This window comes from Argentina silus (genome assembly GCF_951799395.1).
Source record: "Argentina silus genome assembly, chromosome: 15".
NCBI classification, from domain to species: domain Eukaryota; kingdom Metazoa; phylum Chordata; class Actinopteri; order Argentiniformes; family Argentinidae; genus Argentina; species Argentina silus.
In genome coordinates this window covers 15,576,643-15,604,636 of record NC_139669.1, presented here as the reverse complement: position 1 = coordinate 15,604,636, position 27,994 = coordinate 15,576,643, and the positions used below count along the sequence as shown (strand labels likewise).

At 46.1% G+C, this 27,994-nt stretch overlaps 4 protein-coding genes across 8 annotated transcripts; 2 read left to right on the top strand and 2 right to left on the bottom strand.

Annotated features, from left to right (window-relative positions):
* aldob (aldolase b, fructose-bisphosphate) lies at positions 1–3,661 on the bottom strand. Its single transcript, XM_083685527.1, has 9 exons — positions 3,528–3,661; positions 2,588–2,700; positions 2,197–2,405; positions 2,034–2,088; positions 1,619–1,779; positions 1,410–1,493; positions 961–1,135; positions 509–708; positions 1–298 (listed from the first exon to the last, which is right to left on the bottom strand). Exons 2-9 carry the CDS (start codon positions 2,697–2,699, stop codon positions 203–205), a joined length of 1,092 nt encoding a protein of 363 aa, XP_083541653.1. The 5' UTR covers position 2,700; positions 3,528–3,661; the 3' UTR covers positions 1–202.
* Positions 3,662–5,523: 1,862 nt separating this feature from the next.
* On the top strand, positions 5,524–16,384 carry rnf20 (ring finger protein 20, E3 ubiquitin protein ligase). Of its 3 annotated transcripts, none has more exons than XM_083686378.1 (22): positions 5,524–5,589; positions 6,083–6,269; positions 6,636–6,704; positions 6,834–6,932; positions 7,054–7,201; positions 7,472–7,657; positions 7,942–8,057; positions 8,156–8,302; positions 8,411–8,485; positions 8,608–8,727; positions 9,118–9,297; positions 9,548–9,683; positions 9,856–9,977; positions 10,203–10,359; positions 11,031–11,310; positions 11,393–11,510; positions 11,702–11,851; positions 12,048–12,260; positions 13,634–13,759; positions 13,922–14,062; positions 15,036–15,140; positions 15,321–16,384. In XM_083686378.1, exons 2-22 carry the CDS (start codon positions 6,093–6,095, stop codon positions 15,495–15,497), a joined length of 3,042 nt encoding a protein of 1,013 aa, XP_083542504.1. In that variant the 5' UTR covers positions 5,524–5,589; positions 6,083–6,092; the 3' UTR covers positions 15,498–16,384. The 3 variants fall into 3 exon arrangements, with proteins under 3 accessions (XP_083542504.1, XP_083542503.1, XP_083542502.1); XM_083686377.1 differs by having other exon boundaries at positions 8,608–8,832; positions 9,856–9,941; XM_083686376.1 differs by having other exon boundaries at positions 8,608–8,832.
* A 191-nt stretch (positions 16,385–16,575) lies between these two features.
* On the top strand, positions 16,576–21,281 carry LOC310816506 (uncharacterized protein). 2 transcript variants are annotated; one of them, XM_083686746.1, is made up of 4 exons: positions 16,576–17,623; positions 18,024–18,083; positions 19,064–19,166; positions 20,802–21,281. In XM_083686746.1, the coding sequence occupies exons 1-4, from the start codon at positions 17,381–17,383 to the stop codon at positions 21,158–21,160; spliced, it is 765 nt and encodes a 254-aa protein (XP_083542872.1). In that variant the 5' UTR covers positions 16,576–17,380; the 3' UTR covers positions 21,161–21,281. The 2 variants fall into 2 exon arrangements, with proteins under 2 accessions (XP_083542872.1, XP_083542873.1); XM_083686747.1 differs by lacking the exon at positions 18,024–18,083 and having other exon boundaries at positions 16,579–17,623; positions 20,802–21,277.
* A 537-nt stretch (positions 21,282–21,818) lies between these two features.
* Positions 21,819–27,136, bottom strand: LOC310815946 (uncharacterized protein). 2 transcript variants are annotated; one of them, XM_083685909.1, is made up of 10 exons: positions 26,995–27,136; positions 26,286–26,331; positions 25,800–25,930; positions 25,452–25,587; positions 24,616–24,891; positions 24,154–24,453; positions 23,864–24,018; positions 23,516–23,656; positions 23,358–23,426; positions 21,819–23,159 (listed from the first exon to the last, which is right to left on the bottom strand). In XM_083685909.1, the coding sequence occupies exons 2-10, from the start codon at positions 26,326–26,328 to the stop codon at positions 22,986–22,988; spliced, it is 1,425 nt and encodes a 474-aa protein (XP_083542035.1). In that variant the 5' UTR covers positions 26,329–26,331; positions 26,995–27,136; the 3' UTR covers positions 21,819–22,985. The 2 variants fall into 2 exon arrangements, with proteins under 2 accessions (XP_083542035.1, XP_083542036.1); XM_083685910.1 differs by having other exon boundaries at positions 23,864–24,015.
* Positions 27,137–27,994: the final 858 nt, after the last annotated feature.

Here is a 27,994-nt window from a genome sequence, read left to right as displayed (position 1 = left end):
TTAATACAGTTCACATTTATTTCATTCACTCCAGTTGTGCAGGAACAGAGAAACCGGTAGAATTGAAGCATAACTTGTTTAACTGGACCCGTTATCAGGTTTTTGCAGAAAAGGGGAGTGGACAACCCAGCAGATTTTCTTGACCTGCATAAGGAATGGGTTTCATTTCAGCGGCCATGGATGCGTTCTCTGTGCAGTTGGTCTAGTAGACGTAGCTGGCTGTGAACAGCGACTGCATGGAGGCCTGGTCAGCTGAGCCACTGGGTTTGTACTCGCCTTTGGAGGCCAGACCGTTGTTCTGAAACAGACACGGGTATCAAGAAAATGCCCTGGCTCGACAACTTTCAGCCAGCTAATCTGCTGCAAGTAACATTGGACAGAGGATAAGGACAAAGGTTGTTCTAATAAAATATTTCACCAGCTCGATCATAAAAATGTTGGCAAGATTAGACATTTCCTAATAAAGACAGGGGAGGGGGGACACACACACTACACCCTCCTCTCTTACCTTTGCTCTGGTGCTGAAGGCGTCCTGCGAGGCCTTCTTATTGGCGGTTTTGCCTCCCCAAGCAGAGAGGGCAGAGGCCTGGAGTGCACGGCCATAGGAGAAGGTCAGCTTCCAGGGCCTGTGGAGGGGTGTCTGGTTCATGGCGTTGAGGTTGAGGGAGGCCTCCTCTTCGCTCTGGCCTCCGGACAGGAAGCAGATGCCTGAGAAAAGGATAGATGGGTTTGAAGGGTTAGCAATATGTTGGTGGGTTTGATTTTTGGCATCACCTTACACCAGCTAACTAATTTTAACAATTTCCCACTCTACCTCTTTGCTAGTCTGACTACCCTCAGTGTCTTCTTTCTTTTCTAGGTTGAGTGAAAGCAAAGCAGATTGAGAATAGGTAGCAGCACACTCTCCCTCCAGTGCCACTCCTATAAACAAACAAACAACCCCCCCCACCCCCTTCTCACCGGGCACAGCGGCGGGGACAGTGCGTCTGAGGGCTGTGACGGTGGCCATGGCAACCTCCTGAGGGGTAAACTTCTTGGGACAGGTGTGTCCAGCCATGACCATGTTTGGCTTCAGCAGGGTTCCCTCCAGGTAGACGTGGTGGTCAGACAGGGCCTTGTACACTGCAGCCAGGACCTGGGGAACGAAGAGAAAGTGACCCAAGTGTGTTATTGACTCCATCTGAATGCATTAAAAATCTGGGTTGATTTTTGTAATAGCCCCAGCTACTTTGTGGCAAGGAGAAAGACTGAAATCTGCCATTAACTGAGGACTGTTTGTGAGCATAATGAAGGGTTCAATGGGACAATGCTGCATAGCCTAGGTTTTTTGTTTTATTTTTTTTAAACTAACCCTCCATTAAAGTAGTGTACCTGACTGGCTTTGGGTTGCCATGTTGGGATGAACTCACCTTCTCAGTGACATACTGGCAACGCAACAAGTCGTGATCTCCGTCGGGCAGGATCTCTGGCTCCACGATGGGGACCAGGCCGTTCTGATGGGGAGGACAGCATTTAAGTCAGGCTCATTGGGGTATGGGTAATAGTAACATACATCTGATGTACTGAAGTTCCATGCAGGCAACTATTGTTCTGGAAGAGAGATGGTGAGATGACACACCTGTTGGCAGATGCTAGCGTATCTGGCAAGGACGTTGGCGTTCTCTGCAATGCTAAGGGCCGAGGGGCAGCTGTCTGAGATCTTGAGCACACATCTCCATTTGGCAAAGTCACAACCATCCTTCTTGTACTGGGCACAACGCTCTGAGAGACCGTCAAGCCCTGAGGGGAGAAGAGGACAGCGATCGGACCAAATTCTTAATTATTGTTAAGCCAAGTTGTAATGGTAAACAATCATTTGTTCTCAATTACATACCTGGCAAAATAACTATCAAAAATAATGATTGATCGTGTTAGACTAAATAGAATAGAGACTTGGAATAACAGACTTCAACCTTACAGGTTTCAAAAGCATTTCAGATTGTAAAGTGGCTGCAAACCACTAGCGACAGTAATGAACATCTAGTCACTCTTACCCTGTGTGGTTGTCTCCCCATCTGTTCCGTTAAGACCAGCTGTGCCCTTGTCCACCTAGGAGAAAGGGCTTTTTTTTCAATGAAAGTACACAAGGCCACAAAAGGAAAGATACACATTGAGAATTGGGGTTTGGTCTCCTCCTGATGTTGGTGGTCCCCTCACCTTGATGCCAACCACGATGCCCTTGTCCTTGATGACCTTGGGGAAGAGCACGCCCGCATCTGACTTCTGGTACAGCGTCTCGTGGAAAAAGATGACCCCTCCCACACTGTCAGAGAGGGTATCGACGGAGAACAGAAGGTCTCGGAAATAACGCCGGTTCTCCTCTGTGTTCTCTACATTTATATTTCCAAGGCGCTTACCCATGGTGCCTTGACAGAAATTAAGAGGGGAAATAAAGTTAGTGCATGGCATCTAAGGGGGGCACAAGCTGGCATAGATTGGGCACGCTTTGCCTTCCATCCACTCATTTATCAAAAGAAATTACTGATTTCCCCCCAATCGCTACAGGCCACAACCACTGATTTCCCATGGCCTCGCTGGGCTTCTTTACCTGTGGACTCGTCTGCTGCTAGGATGCCCTTCCCTGGAGCCACAATCTTCAGGGCGATGGAGGAGAGCTCCTTCTTCTGCTCCGGAGAGAGTGATGGGAACTGGTGAGTCATCCTGTTGAATAAAGGTGACAGTTAAAACACTGAGGCATATGGCATTCAATAATGGACGTAATTGACAGGTTCTTGGTCATGTTCTCTTTTCTACTCAATCTCCACCTCTGCACAGGACCTTCTTCCCCCTCCCACTCACCAACTCTGTCAATATTTGGCTTGTCTGTGCGCATTGCGCTTGAACTTTAGTCCAAAGCTGATAAGTTAGCTTCTATCCCTGGACAAATAAGTTCACAGTTCACTGGAAGTCATAATTCTTATTTACTGAGATCATAAATATATGATGTAGACCAATTTCAAAAGTGATCACCCAATTAAACAGGTGTGCAAGGGGAAGAACACCGCATGTATCACGCAAACGTTAACATGGCAAGCAATTGCACAATTCAGAGAGGGGTAGATCAGCCTGCTGAACACTCCATTGGACCACTGTCGAATTACAGAACGCGTGCATTCAATTAAAATATTCAAAGTCAACCGAATAAGAAACCGACAATGTACTTGCATAGTACCATAAATGCAATAGAAATACGCATTCAAGAGCGTCCACGAAGAATGTAGTTATGAAGAGCGAAGTTTTGGTCTGCATACTTCTGAGTTCCGCATACTTCTCAACAGATAACGTGGTCATTGTACATCGACCACAAAACCTAACTTCGACCAAACCATTACATTTGCTGCAATTTTTCTGAAAAGACTGCTTTCCAGTGCCTCTCTGCAACAGTTACATGGTCAGCCAAAACAAATCCCACAACCATTGAATTTGTCCTAAAACAAGTCACCCATCAAATGTATAGATTATTCACATAGGAAAGAAAGAAAGCTTACTTGAAAGTATGTCAAACTCCGACGAGATCAGGAAGAACAGAAACACAGCCTTTTTAGCCTCCCGTAATTAGGACTAATTGAGAAGGCTGAACTGTAGTTTCAAGTGCTATTTATTGGACCGTCACAACCACAGGATGATGGAGGAGGAGTTTACATGATGTGGCACGGGCGTGCATTCCCACTGGTAATATAATTGGTCCAGACAGTCGGTGGGGGCGTGTTTGTGTATCAATGCTTCTTTGTGGACTTTGAGTTCTATCAGAACTTGAAGGGATGACTTCAAGATAAAAGGAACACCGTGTATCGTCTGACAGTCTATTGTTATAAATCGCTGCACGCATTAAATGCATGATGCGGTGGCCTATGAGTTCAGTCAATTCTTTTGGAGGGAGAGCCCTGTATTGTTACAATCTTGCCATTCAGGTTTCTTTCTTTAGTCTTGTGCAATTTGAGCTCAGTATGCCGTGTGTGTGTGTGTGTGTGTGTGTGTGTGTGTGTGTGTGTGTGTGTGTGTGTGTGCGCGCGTGCGTGTGTGTGCGTTTGTATGTCTGGGTTTGTGCAGGGTTAGATCATGTAAACTGTGTGCTGATCGGTGTCAAATTACAGAATCCCAGTTATGTAATGGACATGTGAGATATTTGTGTTTTAATATTCCATCCACTCATTCTCAATTAATAAGTCATTTACATCTTTGCATAGGTCAGCAGCTATATGATATACTGTGCTGATAAGGTTTCTGTGGAATATTCCACTGCTTTACAACAGTAATCAATTGTCTGAAACCTCTTTCTGATGTATCTATTCTTCTGTGTTGATAATGATGCATGTTGGTGTAGCATAAGTCTGAAATTCCTCTGCAGGCCTACAAATCCAGAGACACATGCGGCCTACAAATGTGAGTCACAAGACTCTTTTAAACATTTTAAATATATATATATATATATGAAGGAGTGAATAATTAAGACCAGGGCTTATGCATGGTAATCATGTATTTGACACAAATTGAGAAAATATAATTGGTGGGAAAGGGACAAGGACTGCCCAAATCCCTCAGCCTCTGCAGACATCATTTGTAAACAAAGTGATCATATTGATCATACAGCCAGGGGGAATGGAGGGTGCACCAGTACATGTGAATGACCTTAAAACGACAGACGTATTTGAAGTCAGGTATGAGGTAGGCAGGGTGGATCACTAACGCACAAACTATTACAAATGAACATTACACAAGACGGACCCTGGACCCCTGAGCAATGGTCTCACAAACACCCATGGATCAGAGTCCACTCCTATTTTCCCTTACACACACTGGGAGAAAGGAGAGAGTAGAGCACAGAAGACGTACACACTGGGTCACTTAGCCCTAAAACAGGTGGAGGCAGGTGGAGATAGAAATCCGAGGACAGGCTCATTGTAATGCATGGAATGGAATGAGGAACTATAAAAATGAGCCTTTCCTTCTACCTCCCCAAGCCTCCATTGCCCAAAACCCACCTGAGAAGAATGGGAACAGCCTTTTGATTGTCTTGTTTACCTGGCATTACATGGTAAAACAGAAGTAGAGTGTATAAAGCCCAGAGTGGCACTCTCTGCTGTCTAAACTCACAGTCCAGGGGCTTATTAGGTGAAACGTTCAGATTGTGGCAGATAGAACTGCTCGTTGACACAATTCCACATTCATGAGACGTCATGTACCCTGCTGATAGCTCTTGCTCATCTGAGTGGTCTGGTGTCTTTGGAAACGAGTCCGTCCTCCACCTAATGGCTCTCTGTATAACTAATCATTAAGAATTTCCCAACCTAACTCCCAAGTTCTGCTTATTTGCAGTTAGTCGTAGGTGCTAGGACAGACACAGTCCGACACGCCCTCTGTCATCAAGACATGTTATTGTAAGGCATTTGATTATTCCTGCCAGATGATGGCAGTATTATCAAATGAACAGTCGTTCTCCAATTGTCGGGTGGTCGTCAGCACTACTTCCGTTTCCGGAAGCCAGTCAAAGAAGCCGCAAAATCAACATCCACAGACAAGTTCAGTCATAACACATTTTAATCAAAATTGGTAAGAATTTGAAATGAAAACCATGAATCTATATGAAATGATAGTGGAAACGCATTGATTTAGTGTGCCCCAATCAGGTTTTGTGGGCAGCGAGTGAGGCTATTTGACAGCTTGTGTAGGATATCTGAATTGGCTAGCTAGCTCGCTAACAGCTAGCTGCCGATATACCTCTGGCTAGCTCATGTAGCCAGCCAAAGACATGGAAAGACAGAGCATGATGTAAAGCAAATCATGGATCAGTGCATAATGATGGTTATGAAACGACAGACGGTTATGAAAATTTCATTCAGATGCATAATCCATGGTAGATTAAGCCATTTCGTCTTTTTGTGAACTTGTTATTATTCGTTCTAACATACGGTTTCATAGTAGTGTGTAAGAATTCCTAATGAAAAACCTCAGCACTTCAAGGCGCCCATCAACAAGCTTCACACGAGTAACCTTATCTTCCACGCAATCTTTCTCTTTCTCCCCATCTCTCTTTCTGTTGCAGCGGTCTGAGCATGTCGGGGCAGAAGCGTCCGGGTGACTCCAGCGGACCCTCCTCCTCCTTGGGGGCGCCCCCTGAGAAACGGAGGGAGCGAGAGGGAGGAGAGGATGGGGGTCCAGGAGTTGGAGCTTCTACAGGGGGGAGCACTGCTGTGGAGACCGTTATCAAGCTTGGGGGGGTCTCCAATTTGGTGAGAGAGCTGCTAAGTGTTTGTTATTTATTGCTCATATTGTATTGTTGACTTGTGGATTGTTGCTGACTGTCGTTGTTGAGCGAGGAGCAAGATCTCAAAGCATTTCACTGTCAATTACGGTTGTATGCGGTGTACGTGACAGTACAATTTCATTTGATTTGTGTTGTTCTATATTCCAACTGCTGTATCAACTGCAGGTATTTGTCTGTCTCTGATATTGTGATTAGGGCCAGTGGTTTTTCTTGGTCAGGTCCCACCGTCAGGAAAAACTCCTGTCACTATTAATGCCTCGTAAGCAATGTCATTGATTGTTTCCTAGGGTTGTTTCTCATGTGCTGGTGTCTCTTTCTCTCTTGTATTCAGGAGGAACAGGATGTGAAAGCTCTCCAGGTAAAGAACAGGAAGCTGGGAGAGTCCCTCGATCAAAGACAGGTATTAAACCTACTCTCTCTCTGTCTCTTGTTCTTGTATACACACACACACACACACACACACACACACACGCCTACTCCTTTTTAGATTGCATTTTTAAGTTTCTTCATTGGCATCATTACTTTGCAGGTGATTGAGGACGAGCTGAGAGAACGAATCGAGAGATTGGAGACTCGCCAGGCCACTGATGATGCCAGTCTGCTGATCCTGAACAGATACTGGAATCAGGTAAGCCTTTATGAACGTGGCACCTACCCATATGGGAAAAGAAACATTGCCCGTGGCGCGATGGATAACTTTGAGACTCCACTTCCCCTCGTTCTCCTTTTCTCCCACTCACTCTCTCTAGTTTGATGAAAACGTACGCCTGATTGCCAGGCGTAATGACCAATCAGGAAGCGAACCGGCAGAAACCCCAGCTGGTGAGGGGCGGAGCCTGAAGCCTGACACTCCAGAACCCGATGGCGACTCGAACCAGGAGAGGGCCAAAGATAGAGGTACAGAGAGGGGGAAGGTAGAGCGAGGGTGAGGGAAGGAGAGAAAGGTACAGAAAGGGGGTGATTAGCTCATTGCATGCAGCCCCATGTAGTTTTGGATATAACAGAGCTCTTAGGGCTGTCATTTTTAGCAAATTGTCAACGAGCAGCAATTTTTCTTTCTTCCTATCGCTAGCGACAATTCAGCTCAGACAACTCTGACTACTGACTGACCGACTGACACCATGGGGCCTAGTAGCTTCAAATTCTATCTTGTGTGTTGACCTCCAGGCCACCAGGGGGAAACGACCACCGGCTTCTTGGCCACGTTGGCCAGTAGCAGCACTGAGGAGATGGAAGCGGAGCTGCAGGAGAGGGTGGAGTCCAGCCAGAAGCAGGCCAATCGGGTGGTGGAGATCTACGACAGTCTGAAGACCGCTGTGGAGCAGCTGAAGAAAGACCAGGACTCTGGGGCAGGTGAGAGCGCTGAGGGGTGTGGGGGGGGGGGGGGCAGGGGGACCAGGACTCTGGGCCAGGTGAGAGCGATGGGGGGGGGGTATGTTTTAGGGGTGAGATTTTGGTTATGGGAGAAGGGGAAAGGGCGATGGGGTCAGGCTGAGGTGCTGCCATGTGTGGTCTAGAGGTGTGATTCTGGAGTTAGGAGCAAGGTGTTGGAGTGATGTTTTGGGGCACCAAAAGATAAGCAGTGTTGGCATCAAGTCACGCCATGTTTGTGACAGATCTGTGTCATGTCCTTCCAGAGGGCTCTGTGTGGCAAGTTGCCGCCCAGCTCAACACCCTCCTGTCCAATGAGAACGATCGGCTTCGCCAGCTGACTGAGGACCTCCAGCAGAAGCACAGTCACATGAACAGTGAGGTGACTGAGGTGTCATCAACATCGTTCTCTCTCCGTTTCTCTCGCGAGAGCCTCCGAGTCGTATTGACGATGTTTCTTGTGTCCCCTTTGTCCTTCAGTCTCGGACGCTGGGCCGGGCGGTGGCGAGGGCGGACACGCGGGTCAGCGAGCTGCAGGGGCTCATCGAGGAGCTCCAGTGGGACATGGAGAAGACCCGGCGCAGGGAGAACCGCCTTAACACACACCTGGGAGAAGTGCTGGAGAGGGTGAGGCCTCGTGGGTGTGGGTGTGGTCATGCAGTGTGTGTTTGACTGCTTCTGTTGCAGGCTTTCCTTTGTAACGCGTTCCCCTCTCTCCCTCTCCTTGCGTCCCAGGTGAACAGTAAAGGCTACAAGGTGTGCGGGGAGGCCAGCAGTGTGTGTGGAACCATCACCATCAACAAGAGAAAGGTACGAGAGCGTGTGCAGTCTCTGGTGTGAAATGCATACGACATTTCTGGTTGGAAAAATAACTAGATGGACTCTTCGCTCACCACCCCACCCCCCACCCCCCTCCTCTCTGTCTCTGTCAGTTCGAGGAGATGAACAGTGAATTGGAGGAGAACCGGGAGCTGGCGGAGAACCGCCTGAGCGAGCTCCAGAGACTCCAGCAGGACCTCCAGAACGTCAACCAAGAGAACAACAACATGAAGGTGAGAGATGGCCACCAGGATCCTCTGGCTTCTTCCCCCAAGCCAGCCATTGGATGTCCTGAGGTGTCAGGCCCTTACTCAATCAAGTTTCCCACTGAGTCGAAGGTAAATGGATGCAGGATACCTTCTTTTTACACTCACCGCTGCTTTATGTCTCTCTCACTCTACTCCCTCCCTCATTCTCTCTCTCTCTCCCCCCCTCCTCCCATTTTCACATCGTCTCTCCTGTCTCTCATTACCTCTCTCTCTTCTTTCTCTCTCTCTCTCGCTCTCTCCCTCCCTCCCCCTCTCTCTCTCTCTCCCTCCCTCCCCCTCTCTCTCTCTCTCCCCCCCCCCCCTCTCTCTCTCTCTCTCTCCATCCCTCTCTCTCCCTCTCCCCCTCTCTCTCAGAATGAGTTGTTGAGTCGTGCTGAGGGCGTGGTGAGAGAGAGTTCCGAGTACCGCTGTCTCCAGTCCCAGTTCTCTGTCCTCTACAACGAGTCTCTGGGTCTGAAATCCCAGCTAGAGGAGACACGGACCCGCCTCGGCACCACCAGAACCGCACACCTTCGCCAAGTTGAACACATGGAGGTGTGTCTGTGTCTGTGTCTGTGTCTGTGTCTGTGTCTGTGTCTGTGTCTGTGTCTGTGTCTGTGTGCATGTGGCGCACGTTTGCTCTTGTTAGTTGGTGAATGTGTGTGCGTGCGACTATGTGTGTAACCGTCTCCCCTCTCTTCCAGAATGACGAGGTCTTTCTCCTCTGGTGTGTGTGTGTGTGTGTGTGTGTGTGTGTGCGTGTGTGAGTGCGTGCGTGCGTGTAACCGTCTCCCCTCTCTTCCAGAATGACGAGGTGTCTCTCCAGAGGAAGGTGCGTACCGAGGTGTTCCAGCTGGAGGACACTCTGGCTCAGGTCAGGAAGGAGTACGAGATGCTGAGGATCGAGTTTGAGCAGACCCTCGCCGCCAACGAACAAGCAGGTAAACAGCCTGCTCTTCAGCCCCTGTGAACCACAGGTCCTGACGCTCAACCACCGAGGACTGATGGGCTAGTTTGCTGCTGTTTGGATGGATTGTCACAGCTTCCCTCTCTTCATCTGTGTCTTCCCTCCCTCCCCCCCCTCCCTCCCTCTCTCTCTCTCTCTCTCAACAGGCCCCATCAACAGGGAGATGCGTCACCTGATCAGCACTCTGCAGACACACAACCAGCAGATGAAGGGGGAGGTGGTGAAGTACAAAGTGAGACTGAAAGAATCACAGACTGACCTCAGCCAGGTAAGAGAGAGAGAGGGAGGGAGAGTGAGAGACACACACACACACACACCCACCCCACACAGAGGTAGAGGGGAGAGAGGTAGACAGAACACAGACAAGGACAGAAGAAGAGGGATGGTAAGGGGAGTCGGGCAAGACTGAAGAGAGAGAGAGAGAGGTCCACGTTTCTACCCTGTCCTCTTTAATCTCTAGAACATGTCTATTTTCAACGGCCTCTTCTCATAGGCTCGTACTACGAAGGGCAGCGCCATGCTCCAGTCACAGTCCAGCACGGAGCTGGACGTGAAGGAAGAGAGCGCCTCCCCTCTGACCCCCGCTGCATCGGGCGACGCCACCATCAAGCAGGAGCCCGACAACGGTTCGGTCACGCCCACCAGCACCGGTAGGTACACCTCGGAAGTGTGTATTGCGTTATTACTCATTTATGAAGTGTTCATTTAAAAAAAAAAAAAAAAAAACAATGGCTTCATGAGTCTGAACCAACTCTTCTAACTGCTTATGTGTTGTCGTAGCTGTACTGAGCTTTGATAGTTGCTTGTTAGGTCTTGTTGGTTGACGACAAACACACTTGACAACTTGACACGCAGCTTTAGACTCATGGCGAAACCTCCATTCGTTTACAACAGTTTGTGTGTTTTCTATGTTTCTTTGAACTATTAAATTGGTTATTTTGGTATTTTTATGTTCTATTCTCTGTCATTATTCCTATTTGCCATATTCATTTCACATAGAGTTCACTTTAATGTTTAATAACGTGCATAGTTAACAACACATAGACTCAACATCAGGTATCGTTTATGAGTCTGAACCAACTCTACTCCTGCTTATGTGTCGTCGTAGCTGTACCAGGTTATGGCGTCGTGTGGGGTTGAGCTTTGAGGGTCGCTAGTTAGGTTTCGTTGGTTGATGATACGGTGTGTTTTGTGTGTGGATCAGTTCAGAAGCTGTCTGTCTCTCACAGTCTCTTATCCTGCCTCTCTGTCTGTCTGTCTGTCTGTCTGTCTGTCCGTCTGTCTCTCTCTCCCGCTCTATTTCATCTTCCCCTCTCTGTAGGCGTCTCGGTCAAGACAGAGCCTGGGACTGAGCCAGAGGGAGGCGTGAAAGAGGAGGAGAAGGAGAAAGAAAAGGAGAAAGAGAGGGAGCGAGAGAAGGAGAAAGAGAGGCCAACTCGTGGTGGCGGTGGTGGAGGGGGGGGCTCAGCAGTGAAGGAGGAGAAGGAGAAGGCAGGGAGCAGCAACCAACCAGAGGAGTCGGCAGGGGAACGCCCGTCTGTGATTGGAGGACAAAAGAGGAAGGAGGCGGAACAACTTAAGAATGTCAGGGCGGAGCTAAAGTAAGTGTCATGATGATGTAGATGATGATGATGATGATGTTATATGGCTGATGCTGATGAAGGCTCTGCCCTGGCCCTATAGGAAAGCTCAGGAGTCCCAGAGAGAGATGAAGCTGCTGTTGGATATGTACCGCTCAGCCCCCAAAGAGCAGAGGGACAAAGTGCAGCTCATGGCCGCAGAGAAGAAGGCCAAGTCAGAGGTACTGTACACACACACACACACACACACACACACACACACACACCACAAACCCACCCCCTGCTGGTGATAGGGCGGTACCACAGATGGCATACGGGTCATAGATAGTGCTGACTGAGGAAATAAATGGTTGTGTGTAACGTTGTAACATCGTATTGATGGGCGGTATGATGGGTGTGTTCTCTCTGTCAGGCGGAGGAGCTGAAGCAGAGGCTGAGAGATCTGGAGGAGAGGGAGAGGAGGGAGGGCAAGAAAATGGCCGACGAGGAGGCCCTGAGGAAGATCCGCTCAGTGGAGGAACAGATTGACATCCTGAACAAGAAGCTGTCCTCTGCCAAACAGGTGTGCGTGCGTGCGACACGTTCTCCCTCCTCTGACACTTAATGTCTCCCCATCTCCTCCCCGTTCTATTCATCATATCCCCCTTTTATACTCTTCTGTCCCCCCCATCGTCTCCCTCTCTCCACCCCCCCCCCATCTGTGTCACTATATCTATGTGTAAATCTGTTCTAACCGTGCCCCCCCCCCCCCTTGTCAGGAGGAGGATGCATTGCTGAGTGAGATGGACGTGACAGGCCAGGCGTTCGAGGACATGCAGGAGCAGAACATCCGTCTGATGCAGCAGCTCCGGGAGAAGGACGACGCCAACTTCAAGCTGATGAGCGAGAGGATCAAGTCCAACCAGATCCACAAGCTGCTCAAGGAGGAGAAGGAGGAGCTGGCAGACCAGCTGCTCACACTCAAAACGCAGGTGAGTGGGAATGGGAATGGGAATGGGAATGCCTTGATGAATAGTGATCGCATTGCTCCTCTCTCACTTTACACGCGGTTTCTGGATCATTGCGTCACGGTTGAATGGGGCATGACTGGTGGACGTCCTGAGGATATCGCGCCTCCCCTGTTGAATAGTTAAACAATTCGATGCCATTGTAATGCTTGTTTTTGAGGTTGATTGTTGGGGAAGGTATTTAGGGAGGAATTCGGAAATGCATTCTTTTGAGTTTCGGTTTAGGCCTGCGAGCACCAGTCTCCTGTGTGTCCTCGACACACACAGCTTTAGACTTGCGGTGAAACCTCCATTCATTTACAACAGTTTGTGTGTTTTCTATGTTTCTTTGAACTATTAAATTGGTTATTTTGGTATTTATACTCTATTCCCTGCCATTATTCCTATTTTCTATATTCATTTCACATAGAGTTCACTTTAATGTTTAATAACGTGCATAGTATTTTTTGTTTTTGTTTTAAATATGTTTTTAGGGCATTTCTGCTTTATTGGGATAGAAACAGTAGAGATTGACAGGAAGGATGGGAGAGAGAGGAGGAATGACATGCAAGATAGGTCGAGGGTCGGAATTGAACCAGGAACCTTGCGATTACGTGGTAAGCGCATTAGTGTGCTACGCCACTAAGCGCCCCCAATAACGTGCATCGTTAACACACAGACTCGAGTCATCAACATCAGGTATCATACCATGCGTAAACTCCTCACAACTAACCCTAACCCTAACTCATGCATGGTCATAGCATATTGGGATGACTTACTGTAAATCTAGGATCAGGGATGTTAACTTGTGTTAGTAGGTCATTTGACCACTAGTGTGTCGAGTCTGCTTTACCGCGTCCATAACCGTCTGAAGTTTATTTGGGAATAAATGTCCCGTTTTCTACTCCTATTCGGACCAGTCTCTGTTTTCCAAATCTTCACTATTACAACACACAGGTGAATGGAATGGATGGTGCTTTTTCACTAGAGGTCTATTGAAGGCTGTACCTACTTAACTTAGCCTCGTAAGACCCCTTTAAAGTTGGCAGATTCTTAACCTCGTCCCCAGACTATTGAGCACGGCGCATATAAGCCTGGAATAACGACGACTCAACCCTGGCCTTGGTGGGAGGGAATTCACTGAGTAAAAAGTATTGCACGTGTGGTGTGCAAACGCCGGGGGGGGTGGGGGGGGGTGGCTGCGAGTGCTGTGGGAGATGCTGTGGGGGCTGGGAGATGATTCATGTGAAGTACAGCCAATGGCGACGCGCCGTCCGCTTTCAACGGCCTTTCGATTGGTTTAATGCAGGCCGAGTTTGACGTGTCGGTCAAATGAATGAATTTCACCTTGCTCTCAGGTTGACGCTCAGCTGCAGGTGGTTCGGAAGCTGGAGGAGAAGGAGCGCCTCCTTCAGGGTACCATCGGTACTGCAGAGAGAGAGCTGGCTCTGAGGACACAGGCTCTGGACATGAACAAACGCAAGGTAACAACAATACACACACATTCAGACTAGGGACAACTGAACACATAGAGAACACTAACCAAATGCAGTGAACAACACGCATGCTCTCTAACCTCTGCCCTCCTCCCCTGTACCTCCTCACTCCCTCCCTCCCTCCCTCTCCCCCTCTCCTCTCCTCTCCAGGCGCAGGAGTCAGCGTTGCTGTCAGAGGAGGTGCGGTCTCAGCTGGAGCAGGTGCAGCAGCGACTCGGCAGCGTCAGGGAGGAGGTCATCGAAAACAGCATCTCCCGCGAGAAGGAGTCATTCAATGCCCGCCGTGCACAGGTAACACACACACACTCTCTCCATATCCAGACAAGACAGCCATGGCCTGTGTGTGACCAGACAGACACCAGCCTCTCAGCCATGGCCTGCGTGACCATGTGACCACAAACAAACTCACAATCATTTTAGTGGAAATATGTATCGTTTTCTTGTAAAGGTCCAAATCCCAGACGGTCTTGTAAGTTGGAAAGTCTCTGAGACTTTGGTTTCCTCAACTCACTAACTGCCAAAGAATTCCGGAACACTCACCACCTAGACTGCCAAGTGTTTCATTACTTTGATTGGCTACAAAATGAGTTGGTGAATGAAGTCACCCTTGAATGTTGACAATTTGGGCGACTTTATTCGCCCTCGGCACTGAATGAGTGAATGAGAACTTGCCTGTACAAGTGGCTGAAAGTGGGGTGACAGGTTTCCCTGGCAGGAACAAAGCTCACCTGTTTGTCAAATGAGTGAAGACAGGGCAAAAGTACAGCAGAGTAATAAAGCTGTACAGTTCTTCCACAAAATGACATTCACTCGTGAGAAGTGAACAGCACAAGACTCAGTCTGATAACTCTCCGGGATCACCAACAATACACAAACAATAATGTTCATGTGACTTCTAGGTTAAAACCTGGTCACAAATATGCTAGTTACCATTAACCCACAATATTAGATGGAGGCAAATAGGAAGAATAAGGATGCAATCGTATCTAACAATACAAAATAAGACATATAATAGTTCCAAATGGGGTACAATTGAACTAAAACATGACTATTAAACATTCAAATAGCACAATTACAGTCATCTAGTCCACTCAGGGGGGAGGTTATGTAAACACATGTGACACATAGAAACCGATGGAAAGTCTCCTGTCACCAAATGTCTCCTGTCACCAAAACCCTCTACATGAGGTCGTGAAACCACCGCTGGAGGAGCGTGCCTTTGAGGATTGGAGTGCCACGCTTAACTTCCCCTTTTGTATTTCAGGAGGACATCTCCAAACTACGGAGGAAGATAGAGAAGGCTAAGAAACCGGCAGAGAACGTCCGCAATGGAGACGAGATCCTCAATGAGGAAATCAACGATTACAAGGTGGGTGTGCTGTGTGTTGGCGCCGTGTGGATGTAGACACCTTGGGACAGAAAAGCTAAACAGTAGTTGTCACATATTATTCCCTCGTGTTCTCCTACTTTCTCCATCCTTCTCTCACTTGCCCCTTACTCCCCTCTTAACCTTCTCTGTCTTTCTCCCCCCCCACCCCTCACCCCTCAGGCGCGTCTGACCTGCCCGTGCTGTAACTCCCGGGTGAAGGACGCCGTCCTGACCAAGTGTTTCCACGTATTCTGCTTCGAGTGCGTGAAAACACGGTACGACACTCGCCAGAGGAAGTGCCCCAAGTGTAACGCCGCCTTCGGAGCGAACGACTTCCACCGCATCTACATTGGATAGGAAGGGTCGCGGGGGGGAGGTGTAGGGTAGCATAGTGCCTCGGGGGCAGCTGTGTCCACAGGCTTGATTCTCCAGCCAAATGACTTCATCGAACTATCATTCCCCCTCCTGAGTGTGAGAGATACGACTACATTGTATTCATGGAGATCATCATTGTGATTCCATTGGCTGATTGTCCACTGCTGGAGTGAAAGCCTGCAGACACTGTGGCTCAACCCATCTATGTATTGCCAGTGGGCTCAACTCTAGGGTTGCCTCGGCCTGTGAAGGGGAAGAGTGAGATTTGATGTGGAGAGATCCTCATAGACAAGCATTTCTGTTGTTGATTGTAGCTATCTGAGGTGCTAGGGTTTTCTGCTACCTTCTCTCTACTGTGAAAGGATACAGATACCAATTTTTTTTCACTTGATCCCAACCCCCCCCCCCCCACACACACACACACACACACACACACACTCACTCACTCTTACTGCAACTGGCCTAAGAACAGAGATTCTACAAGATTGCCGCCCCTTGGCCTCAGACTATGTGTGTGCATGCACGCACGTGTGATGATCATGCTCTGAGAGTGTGTGTGTGTGTGTGTGTGTGTGTGTGTGTGTGTGTGTGTGTGTGTGTGAGAGAGAGAGAGAGAGAGAAAAAAAGAGACACCCCATATTTGAAGAAGAAAAAAAGAATCAATGGTGAGTTTCCTTTGGGGAACCTTGCTTCTGTAGTCCATGTCTATGTTTGACAATTCAATGTTGTTGTACTTATTTGTATTTTTTTGTTTTCTTTTTTTATTTGAGAACTGCCTCATCAGGGCACATATGTGCTGCAAATACCTTGGACTGATGCTGATGTGTAATCGCTGCTCTGCAAGTTATTAAACTGCCGTCAAAACTGTTTCTCATCTGACCTGGCCTTTCTTAAAGTTTGTGCTTTTTAGATTATCACATCATTATCATCTTCATTTTGAAGCCTCTGCCTTGACCTTTAACTTGCGTTTGGAGACCACATCTCCCAGAGTGCAAATCTCCTTATGCCACATGCATACTTTCCTCCACGCCCACCCCTTCTTGAGTAACCCACACTGATCGAATTTTAGGAATATACATTAGAAACGTTCGAGAGAAAGGAGCGCCCAGCAGCGACGACGACGACGAGTAAAAAAAAAAACGTTTACGCAAGACAATCCTTAGCGGCGCCGCGTTTGACGCAAGCTCAGCGACAAAGGAATATAAAGTCAGTTCCGTTCGGAATACAACCCCAAAACAAGGGACCTGGGGAGACCGGCGCATGGTCCGCTGGACGTTATCGCGCCTATCAGAGAAGTTTCCTTTTACGCGCAGAGCTATAAAAAACAACAACTTTGGAGACATTGTCGCGAGTTCTATTTCATTGGTTTTCAACTACATCTAAAGACGAGAAAATAAACATTTTAACGCATCGTGTTCTATTCTTAACCACTGTACTGCCAAATATAGACAACTAGTGTTATAATGTGATGTCCTTGCACGGTGCGAAATTGGCTGTTTGTAAGGTTGCCAGAGTTTATTATTAAATCGCGTAAATCGCTGAGTTGACGTAGACCAAATGTGAATTAGTCGGTTGCATGTTTTACATTTGACGATTGACCACTCGAACAACGGGTATCAACTAATGTTTTTTTACTGATAGGTTTGCAAGGCTCGAGTGTCACATTTTATGACCCATTGTGTGGGCTGCAGTGTGTCGATGTGTTTGGCTGCTGTCAACAGAAGCCATTTTTAAATATTTGATTTATACTACGCCTATTTATAGCACCTGTAAACACACAGTTCGATCTGTGAAGAATATAGGTGCTTTTCATAACGTTTTCCAATAATATTATCAAAATAAACCTTGAGTAGCCTATTTCCATTATGACCTTTTACGCGAATGGTTTCAGTCGTGGATCTCCCTCTGCATGGTTTCTATTACCCACGCTTGTTTTGGTGCTCGGCTTGGCATCCCGATGCATGGGGCAGGCCATGCCGTCCGAGGAGAGCCCTCTGTCGGCCGCAGCACCAGTGAGTCTCCGGTCCCTCATCACCGGGACCTGCGAGGATGTTCACCGATACGTGGAATCCGTGGTGGGAACCAGTGTGATCGAATCGACTCATGAGGTGAGGAATGAAGCCATTGCATGTACCTTAATACCTCCTTTGTGGGTTGCGGCATCCTATTGTGTTTCTTACCTTTAATGTGTTCACTACTGGTCTAATTTATCTATTATTCTACCTATTTTTTTTCTAGGGGTAATCTTTGGTGCTATCTCAGTCCTTCAGATCAGTGGTTGACTTTGGTTTATCTGACAACTAAACTGTTCTTCTAATCATCCTCTCCCCCACCCCCTAATTTCAACCCGACCCCCATACCTAATTTACCCTCTCTTCTCTACTCGATAATCTCTTTCCTGATCCCCCCCCCCCCCCCCCCCATCTTCTCTGCCCTCATTTCATGTCTGCCTATATCCATGCATCCCCGCCCCTGCTACCACTACTCCGTCCGGCTCCCCGTCCTCAGAGTGCGGTGTTGTATCTAGAGTCAGTGTTTGGTCAGGAGAACGTCTATACGATGGCCATGGTAAGAAACCTCCTGGTTCTAGGTCTAACGAACTCTGACATGGCCCCCAAACAAAGCTCCTTATAGCTCTGTTTGCACATGTCACTGTATACAGTGTGTTACAGATAGGAATTACTACATCACTATAGAATTGGACAGGCTTCAGTTTAGATGTGGTTTCATGTTTTTTAGTTTTTTTAAACAGCAATCTCTGTATTTGTAGTCATACACTATATTTTACATCTCTGGGGAGGTTTTTTAGACATTATACATGCACACATTACACGCTGACACCGATTTACAGTTAGCTGAGATGTACTCTGACACACTGAACAGTGCTTACTTGTGTGTGGGGTAGCAACAGGTGCAGAAGACTCCATGTCCTATTAGCTGACTGCCCTTGACCTCAGCTAAGCAAGGGGGGGTGGGGGGGGAGAACGTAGAGGGTTACAAGGACTTCTTCTTCAGTGTGGGGGAAGAGGGGAAGTTAGCCCAGCTGTCACTCTCCTCTGTAATAAAACCACAGATTTGCTCTTTTACACACAAGTGTGTTATCAGCATAAACAAAATTCCTCACCGTAGGAAAACATTCCACTCAAGACGAGCGAATAGAACCTGTAACGGTGGAAGGTTATTGCTGAACAAAAGGCCAGACTTTGATCAAAAGTAACTTGTAGAAAAGATTGTCTGAGGCATGATCAATGATGAATCAGTGACAACATATCAACCTACCCGGAGACCCCATATCTGGAGGCTTCCCCTATTTATACTCATTGATGGTTGAGCTTATAGCAGCAGCTGTGACTTGTCAGCAGTGTTGTGTCTATCCCTAGGCTCATGGTAAGAGATGTACTGTATATTGTGGAGGATATAACAGGAAAGCAACCACTGAATGCTGCCTCCATTTGTTGTAGAAGTATGCAGGCTAAGCATGTCAACATTCTCAATCTTTGTCCTTATGTCCCCACCCACCCCCCCCCCCCCCTCTCTCTCTCTCTCAGTTTTTTGAGATGTTGATCCGGTTTATGGCTGAGGGAGCTGCCAGCGGGTTGAATGTCATTGCTGTTTACGTCACAGAGATCCTCAGGGTGACGGGAGTTGATGGTAGGTGACACTTGGGGATCTAGATGCATATTTACTACATGCACTAGGCTTCTCACACCTGGTTTGGACATCAGAGAGAGAAATACAGTCATGGCCAAAAATATTGGCACCCCTGCACTTTTTTCAGAAAATGCACCACTTCTCCCAGAAAATTGTTGCAATTACAAATGTTTTGGTAGTCACATGTTTATTTATTTTGTTTTCATTAGAACAACACAAAAAAAGCAGAGGAAAAAAAGCCAAATTTGATATCATTCAACATAGAACTCCAAAAATGGACTGGACAAAATGATTGGCACCTTTTCAAAATTGTAAGAAATAATTGGATTTCAAGCATGTGATGCTCCTTTAATTTGTATTTAAACTCACCTGTGGCAAGTAACAGGTGCTGGCAATATAGAAATCACACTTGCAACCAGTTTAAATGGAGAAAAAAGTTGACTTAACCTTTGTGTTGTGTGTACCACACTGAGCATGGAGAAAAGAAAGCAAATAATTGTCCAAGGATTTGAGAACCAAAATTGTGGAAAAGCATGGACAATCTCAAGGCTACAAATCCATCTCCAGAGATCTTAATGTTCCTGTGTCCACTGTGTGGAACGTCAAGAAGTTCACAGCACTGTAGCTAACCTCCCTAGACGTGGACGGAAGAGAAAAATGGATGAAAGATTGCCACGAAGGATTGTTCGAATGGTGGACAAAAAACTTTGATCAAATTCAAGCTGACCTGCAGACACAGGGTACAAGTGTCAGCTCACACTATCTGTCGCCATCTGAATGAAATGGGACGCTATGGTAGGAGACCCTGGAGGACACCACTGCTGACACAGAGACATACAAAAGCCAGACTGGAGTTTGCTAAAACATACCTGAGAAAGCCAAAACTCGATTCCTCGCATCCTCTCAGCCTCTCCACTCGCTTCCTACTTTAAAAGCGCATTGGAGGAGAAGATCGAGATAAAATATTCTCCTCCAATACTTTTTGAGAAGGAAGTGAGTGGAGGATGGAGGAGAGGATGCAAGGAATGCCAGAAATGCTCACTTTCAGCCTGTCAGGGCACTGCAGTTGGGTAATGTTCACTTCTCGTGACAGTATGCGGTTTCACCCTCAGGGGGAATTATACTTGTTTGAAAAGTGCTGCCACTCCCTCTGTGTGAAAAGCGTAGGTGTAGGAGTTGTTGTGTTTGTGTAACAGCATAGGCCTTAGGCCTTACACTTCTCAAATGTGACTTCACAATGTGGAGAGAGCCATGTAGCCAACTTCCTTTATCTTCTGTGATTTGAGTGGCCGTCAATCAAATGTTGGTGATTCATTGCCGCCACCTGTGCTTGAGTGTGGCATCAACTCAACTCCTGTCAGTCATTTATTGGCACCAGTAGATCAGTCAGACACCTGAAAGCTATTTACACTCTAGCGATAAACCTAATGAAGAAGAAGAACAAGCGTTGATCCAGTTGGCTGATGTCTTCCCAACTCATAGGAAGTCCCACCCTAGTTGACTGTGGCGCTCCTCATGCTGTCACAAATGCAATGAATGGGAAAGATAGTGTTCCTACTCTCTCTTTGTGACCTCAACATAAATTAAATGACTTCTGCCTTCTTACCCCCAACCCTTTTTTCTCTCTCCCCACAGTCAAATTGCCTTTCCCTCACTTCACTCCAGAGGGTGTGGCCGCTGTAGGCCAGTGGGCCTTACTGGCTATTATTGGCTACTGGGTGCTGTCTGTCGTCTTGCGTCTGTCGGTGGCCATCGTGAGGCGGGTGTTCTGGATGCTGAAAGCCGGCACAGCGCTGTGGCTCTTCGTGCTGGTGGTCAGCGATGCCAGCGTTGGATCAGACATCACAGCGGTCCGACTAGCCGGCCTGGTGCTGGGATGCGCACTGTTGGGTCTCGCCGGATCCGGCTCGGAAAAGACGGTCCGTTTGGAAGATCGCCTGAGCACCTTGGAGGGGAGGCTGAAGGCGGTGGAGAGGAGGAAGGGGGAGGAGTGAAGGACACAGGTGGAGGGAGGGGTCGATGGATGAATAAGGTGGATGGTGGTGTGTTATTGGTGGTCTCGGTATGTGTCTGTCAGTTGCTCAAGGGAAATAAAGCAACCTCTGGGATTTTTATGATTAAAAATTGTCTCTTTTCAACTTATCCTTCATGTTGTTGTCTACATGTCACTACTATACATTTTGTCTTAAGCTCACACAATTTTACAAATTTACACAATTTTACTTCAAAAGGACAATTGCACAAATTAAACCATAATTCTTACTTTGGAAGTTGTCGTACAGGCAGTAAACCCCTGTGCTGTTACTAACCCACGTTGGCAGTCACAGTAGAATCCCTGTTTACACATTCTAGGGCATGAAGCAGCTGCTTTGTCATTATACATGCTAGCAAGCTATGGTAACATTGAAGAAGACAAACTTATCTGCATAGACACAAGCACAGCACAAAGACCAAAGGAAGGGAAGTCACAAAATATAGGTAAGAAGGTACAAATGTGTAGTAGGCAACACAACTGTCAGAGTACGACCCCTTTGACCCTTTACCCTAATGCCATGTACATCTGGCTGTGCCCTCCATGTGATGGTATGTAATAATACATGAAGTAGAACTGGATCAATGATTCAGCGAGATACAAATAGTATTATAGTAATTTATTAATAGACAATGCAACATGCACACGACAGAGGTGAATTACATTGCAATAAACAGTAACAATAATAATAAAAAAATAAAAAAAATCATCTTCTAGCATTGTGACTGCCAATGGCCCCTGGTCAGAGCATTGATTACTTTATCTTATGATGACTGATGGAGAGATGATTCACTTACTTAAACAAATGTATTTGTTGTAAGTCGCTTTGGATAAAGGCATCTGCTAAATGCCATAAATGCAAAAAAAAGTGACATTCTGAATGAGGTAAGTGGTAGGACAATCTGGTCCCTTAACCTGCCACTGAGAGCAGAGACTCTGAAAAGAGGAGACACTCCAATAAAAAGTTAAATTAAGACAGTATTAAAGGCAATTTGAGAGGTAGTAGTTATTGTTTCCATAAAATGTTCCCTGGCACTGTCTTAATTCATTACTATATTGCTACAAGACTATGGTCATAGATACATCATGCAACAGTGATGGCTACAAAAACAGACACAACAAAGATAGCACAAACTGACCTCCGTTGACAGAACTACATGTTATTACTGAAGTTAAAGACAAGTGTTATGAATGAGGCGTTAAGTAGAATGTCAGTATCCCATACATTTATATATTTATAGTAAGTACTTTTCTTTTTTTTTTTAAGGTAATTCAGGTTCAGGCAATGCACATTAGGGTGTTAGGGGGATGGAGAGGTCTGAGAAGGAGGAGAAGCCCTGGTGCAGCCTAAAGAGATGGGTCTTTAGTCTAAAGCAGAAGATAGGCAGTGACTCCTGACCCCACTGGGGCGCCACGGCAGACAAGAGCCGCGACTGAGCAGAGGAACCACTACATCCTCGGAGAGATGGCGGTGCCAAGCGGCCAGCAGAAAACTAAACATTTGTTCTGATAAATGGGTATTTGATTGCTGTAGCCTGGGTTTGATATTAAAAAATAAATAAATAAAAAGTATACATTTTAGACAAACATGAGTTTGTCTAAATAGTTGTTATAAACAAGAATTATAAAACAGTATATAAATTATAAAATAAAATCTATGACAAACCCTGAAAGTCCAAGTTCTGGTGCTCTTACCAAAATGCAAAAAATCATGAGGCCAAAAACCATGATAGACCCATGCTTCCCTGCAGAGGGCGTGGGGTGGGGTGGGGTGGGGTGAGGATTCCCTAAAGGAAGTTGAGTTTGTCAGAGGTATAGACAGAATTGGAGGGTGGGTCAGAGCTGAGGGGTGGAGCAGAGGGGTAGCTGAATCCCTTTGGCAGCTCAAACTGGATCCCAGAGTCAGAGGAGAGGCCCAAAGGGAAGGATGGAGCAGAACCCTCTTCGCCTAGAGCCGACACCTGGACAGAGAGGAGAGATCAGGGTCCGTGTCTAATAACACAATAACAATACAGATCACAAAGATACTTTTACATGAGAAAGAGTGTGTGTGTGGTAGACTTGGGCAAAATACATCTCTGAAATGGTTTCAAATATTTAAAAAACTTGAGTTGTGCTTGATTTAACTTGTTTGGCACAATGGAACAAAGGGCTTGTACCTCAGGTTGAGGGAAAGTCACATTGGCAGTGGTCTCATTGGATACATTGGAATCCACAAGACTGTATGCCTGAGAGGGGAAAGAATAACACACAATCAGTGTCAAGAGCAGAGTAAATAAGAAGATATGCTCTTTGAAATGGAGGATAAACTTCTTACTGGTGGAGCCTGATAACTGGAGGCAGCAGGTTGGTGGAAGTAACTGGGAGGTTGGCTGGGGTAGTTTGGAGCAGCCGGTTGACTGGAGTAACTTGGACCTGAAGGCTGTATGGGGTTACTTTCAGCAGGTTGACAGGTATTCTGCAAATGAATAAATAATCCAGACATGATATAAAAATGACCAAAACGAACCCAACTCCCAAAACCACAGCTGACATGAAACCCTTGCTCTAACCTTACAGCCTCATAACAGTCTTATCCAGGAGGACAAACAATGCATGCAGACCTTGAGAGAGATAAATACCAGTGTATTGACATTGATAGGTGTTAGTTTGTGGTTCTACGTACATCATCGTAACCCACAGTCTGCCCAGGTGCGTCAGCGGAGTTGTCAGGTTTGGAGGTGTTCTTCTTACAGCAACACTTTTTCACACAGCAGCAACAACTCACCAGAGTAATGATCATAGACACCCAAGTAAAAAATGATACAGGAGCAGGTGCTTCTGGGAGGGAGAGAGAGAAGAAGCTACATTTCAAGTAGTGTTATTTTCTCACCATTTTCTTTGGCAGAAGGCTGATTTCTGAGAAATAATGGATGCAAGTAGGGATTATTTTTTTGCCTTTTCAGGATCACTCACCCCTTACATTCAGAATCACCACCATGGCCGGGTTGTTGTTCTGGTCTCTGAACTCTAATAAGCCAGAATCATGGTGTTTAAGATCAGATATCTTGAGCCTAAATGTGTCTAAAAAACCCGGAATGTCTACCCACATAATCCTCTCCGAAAAAAACTCCCCATTGAAAAGCCCCCTCTTCATCACTTCTTTGGGCTTTATCTCCTCGTCAGGCGTGAAGGTCATGGTGCACAGGACAGGGTGCAGAGGGATAATGATGCTGAAGTCCTCGTGTGTGTCCATAGTAAAGAACTCTTGATGCTCTGAAAAAGAGACAGATAGAGACAGACAGATAGAGCATGAATAGGAAAAGTTGACAACAGGTGAAACATGACAAAATGAGTAAAAATGAGAAGTGACGGGTCAAAACAATGAGCAGTTTATGTTGCATATGGCGATTTTCCATCTGAAAACTCGCCCCTTACTTTCGACAGTGAGAAGAGTTCTTGATATGAACTTCCCTTTGCTGTTCCTGACGGTATAGTAGCCTTGGTCTGCCTGAGTTAGTTTCTTCAATTCCCAGTAGCCATCCCTCTTCCCCCCCCTCCCCTTGACCCCAGCCTCAGTGCCGTTCCACAGGACCACTTGCTGAAAGGGAGAATCAGGAGGAGAAAACGCCAACTCAAACTGATCTCCAGGCAAGACAAAGGAAAAACTTGTGCCATATGTTTGTGCTACTTTTTTGATGTTTTTATCACAATCTGAAAGAAGAAAAACAGAGAGAGAGAGAGAGAGAGAGAGAGAGAGAGAGTAAATTTCAAGTAGTAGATCTTCTTTGCTAATCTGAAACCAGACTTAATTTAGCTCACTTACACAAAAGTCATGCAGGGGCATGCAGGGCCTCGGTCAACCTTTCAATGAATACAGCTACATTTTGGCAACATTAAACGCACAATCTGGGATTTGTTTTGCAATGGTCATTTCAATTCATGACAAATACCCATGATTCTTAATAAATATGATTAATAATATAATTAATAAAATGAAAACTGTCGTTCTTTATTACAACCCAAAATATGATTATTTCACTTCATTGTTTCATTCGGAAATAATGGCTTTGTAAACAAACAGTGGATGGCTTTGAAATGTGTTTCAAATGAACATTTCCATAGACTGTTAGTCCTTTCATTCAGAGCTTTGTCTATGAATTTGAGAGTAGTTTCACCAGCTACATCTCTCATCTTTATACCAAAACAAGGGGCCAGCCAGCCATCTGGCTGAAGAATTAATTAAGGATTGCAACATAAGATAGCATAGTTACCTTTGACTTTGACGGCGAGGACAGGCATAGTACTGTTAGAAAATGGCATTGAGACAGAATATGTGCCCTCATCTTTTTCGGTCACATCAAGTAATTTTAAGGTACTACTGTTCATTTGGTACCGAGAGTCCATAATCTAGACACAAGAAAACACACACACACACACACACACACACACACACACACACACACACACACACACACACACACACACACACACACACACACACACACACACACACACACAAAACACTTTCAGATAACTTCAAAGTTAAAAGGTTTCACAGCAAAGGAGTCTTACTTAATGTGACGGTATGTGCACAAGGAAAATGCATCTTCAAAACTTACTATTCTCACTAATCTTCTGGGGCCGCCGAAATACGCTGGAGTGAAGTATAGCCGATCGGAGGAAGTAAGTATACGTACATTGAAGTCAAAATTGAAGTCGGAGCCATAACACATCTCTCTTGTTCTAAAAGCTGATAGTGACAAACAGACATGGGAATATGAGACAAAAAAGAGGGTGACGATAGGAGTACCTCCTGGAATGATAGGATAATCCAAGTCTACAACATTACTGTCATCTTTCCATTTATTCTATAACTTTCGAATGTGTGACAGATGTCAATTTGTTGCAAACAGTAAACTCCCACTCCGAGTTGTTCCACGCAAGTCTCAGACCTCTTAATTGCCAACACACGTAACCGGCTTACGTGTGTTACAAATACCTGATGTAAACTAGCTACACCACCGAAAAGCTACTATAGCAATTCGAAGGCCCGGTTGGGGGTATTTGTACTTGGAGCAGAAGGAGGGCATCAGTCATCTACTCACCTTGACAGACACAGAACACACTTAGCAGGATCCAAGGGAGCATGATCTACATGGGACACATGATGAGTGTGAGTGTATTCCTACTTTATATAATAAAATGTAGCCCACAACATTAAGATATCTACAGCAGCCGCTGCATACATACAATATGACAATATCCGACAGCTACCAGAGACAAAAAGGCAAAAATCGGTGCGTCCACTCCCCTAGAACACCCCTGGTAGTAACATGTTTGTATAAAAACCAAGTGTCGCCCCTCGGAGGCGATTTTCAGGACTACCGCTTACCGTTATAAAGTGTGCTACATAATTCACCTTTAATTGAAGAATATAACTTATGTCTCATGAGCTTAGTTTAACTGGTTTACTCTATCAGAACCCAAAATATAAGCTTGTCTTCTAATATACCACTCTGGAACGCACCAGTAGTATGTTAAAATGTGTCGCTTACTCCATACATTTTGGTGTAAATATTAGGTAGTATGTTTCGTATGCAGTATACTTTTAGTAATCAGTAGGCAGTATGGGCATTCAGACATGGCCATGGTTTGAACAAATCCTGCTCTATTGGCTTCATATTACTGTCATTGGAGAGACAAAGGAAAGCTTTGCAGAAGTGCTGCTGATTAAAATGTTGATAATCAGCTCGCATATGCGGAAAAAAACAGTTCGTTATCGTAGGCGACTTCCATACTCCCATCAATACTCACATTCGATGTAGTGGTCTGTTATGTAAATCTCTTCTCAATATCACGTCATCTGCTGATCTCAAAGACTGCTTTAGTGATCACCAGGCTACATTCAGTTTTCGGAACACTTTACACTTACTGTAATGCAATCGTGAAACCTAACGGAACACCGCCCACTAGTTTCCGGGGAGGGGGGGGGCAAGGGTATGTGGAATGATTCCGTGGCCATCATGTTGAGGATCTATCTTAGGTTTTTAGAATAGATTGAGCTCAGCTAACTATAATGTATATGTGTGTGCCGACCTGCATAACTCTGTAACAGGGGAGGCTTGTGGAGGGAGACATTGGAGGACGAGCTCCTTGTAAATGCATGGAATGGACTGAGGAATGAGATACCTCCACCAGCCTCCCCTGCTCTGGAACTGGTCTTGTAGCCATAGAAGAAAGTCTAGGAGCCGAGGTTACTCTGGGAACAAACCAAATGGCAATTAGGTAGAAAATCAAATGTAAACTTCAGTATTCTGTCATACATTCATTTTAATTTTCAAAAAGATAAACGTGCCTAGATCGGGCTGCCTAGATGTAGGTGCCATTCACCAAATTATAGCTGGTATCCGAACTCACCTTCCCAAAAATATGAAGAAGCACCCAGTAAAAGGCCTACCCACCAGAGAAACATGACCTTGATGGGACACAAACATGAATGCTCATGAATCACATGAAAGAAATCACTTTCTTTCTAGTTTACAGCAGCACGACTCCTCCGAGCTGCTGTGTTGTCTAACTAAATCAGGCTATGTTTATGTTTACGTGTACGTTGACTTCGACTTTTTCCACGAACCTTTGTAGCATTGAGCAGGGAAAATATGTTACTAGTCTACAATAATCATGGTGACAGCTAATGGTAACTAAGTTCACATGTGACAGCCGTTCTTGTGCAAGCTGTTCTTGTCCAGTTTGGTGGAGTTCCCACCGATGCAAGTTCAAGGATTTCAAGTCACTGAATTGTTTTTCGAGAAAG

Coding starts and splice junctions, on each gene's coding strand:
- LOC310816506 (XM_083686746.1), top strand. CDS start 17,381: ATGACCTTTTACGCGAATGGTTTCAGTCGTGGATCTCCCTCTGCATGG. Junction 18,084..19,063: donor ACGTCTATACGATGGCCATG/GTAAGAAACCTC, acceptor TCTCTCTCTCAG/TTTTTTGAGATGTTGATCCG. Junction 19,167..20,801: donor CAGGGTGACGGGAGTTGATG/GTAGGTGACACT, acceptor CTCTCCCCACAG/TCAAATTGCCTTTCCCTCAC.
- rnf20 (XM_083686376.1), top strand. CDS start 6,093: ATGTCGGGGCAGAAGCGTCCGGGTGACTCCAGCGGACCCTCCTCCTCC. Junction 13,760..13,921: donor TGGACATGAACAAACGCAAG/GTAACAACAATA, acceptor TCTCCTCTCCAG/GCGCAGGAGTCAGCGTTGCT. Junction 14,063..15,035: donor TCAATGCCCGCCGTGCACAG/GTAACACACACA, acceptor TTTGTATTTCAG/GAGGACATCTCCAAACTACG.
- LOC310815946 (XM_083685909.1), bottom strand. CDS start 26,328: ATGCTCCCTTGGATCCTGCTAAGTGTGTTCTGTGTCTGTCAAG. Junction 24,892..25,451: donor CCTCGCCGTCAAAGTCAAAG/GTAACTATGCTA, acceptor TTCTTCTTTCAG/ATTGTGATAAAAACATCAAA. Junction 23,160..23,357: donor TGACTTTCCCTCAACCTGAG/GTACAAGCCCTT, acceptor CTCTCTGTCCAG/GTGTCGGCTCTAGGCGAAGA.
- aldob (XM_083685527.1), bottom strand. CDS start 2,699: ATGACTCACCAGTTCCCATCACTCTCTCCGGAGCAGAAGAAGGAGCTC. Junction 2,406..2,587: donor AGCAGCAGACGAGTCCACAG/GTAAAGAAGCCC, acceptor ATTTCTGTCAAG/GCACCATGGGTAAGCGCCTT. Junction 1,780..2,033: donor TGGGGAGACAACCACACAGG/GTAAGAGTGACT, acceptor TTCTCCCCTCAG/GGCTTGACGGTCTCTCAGAG.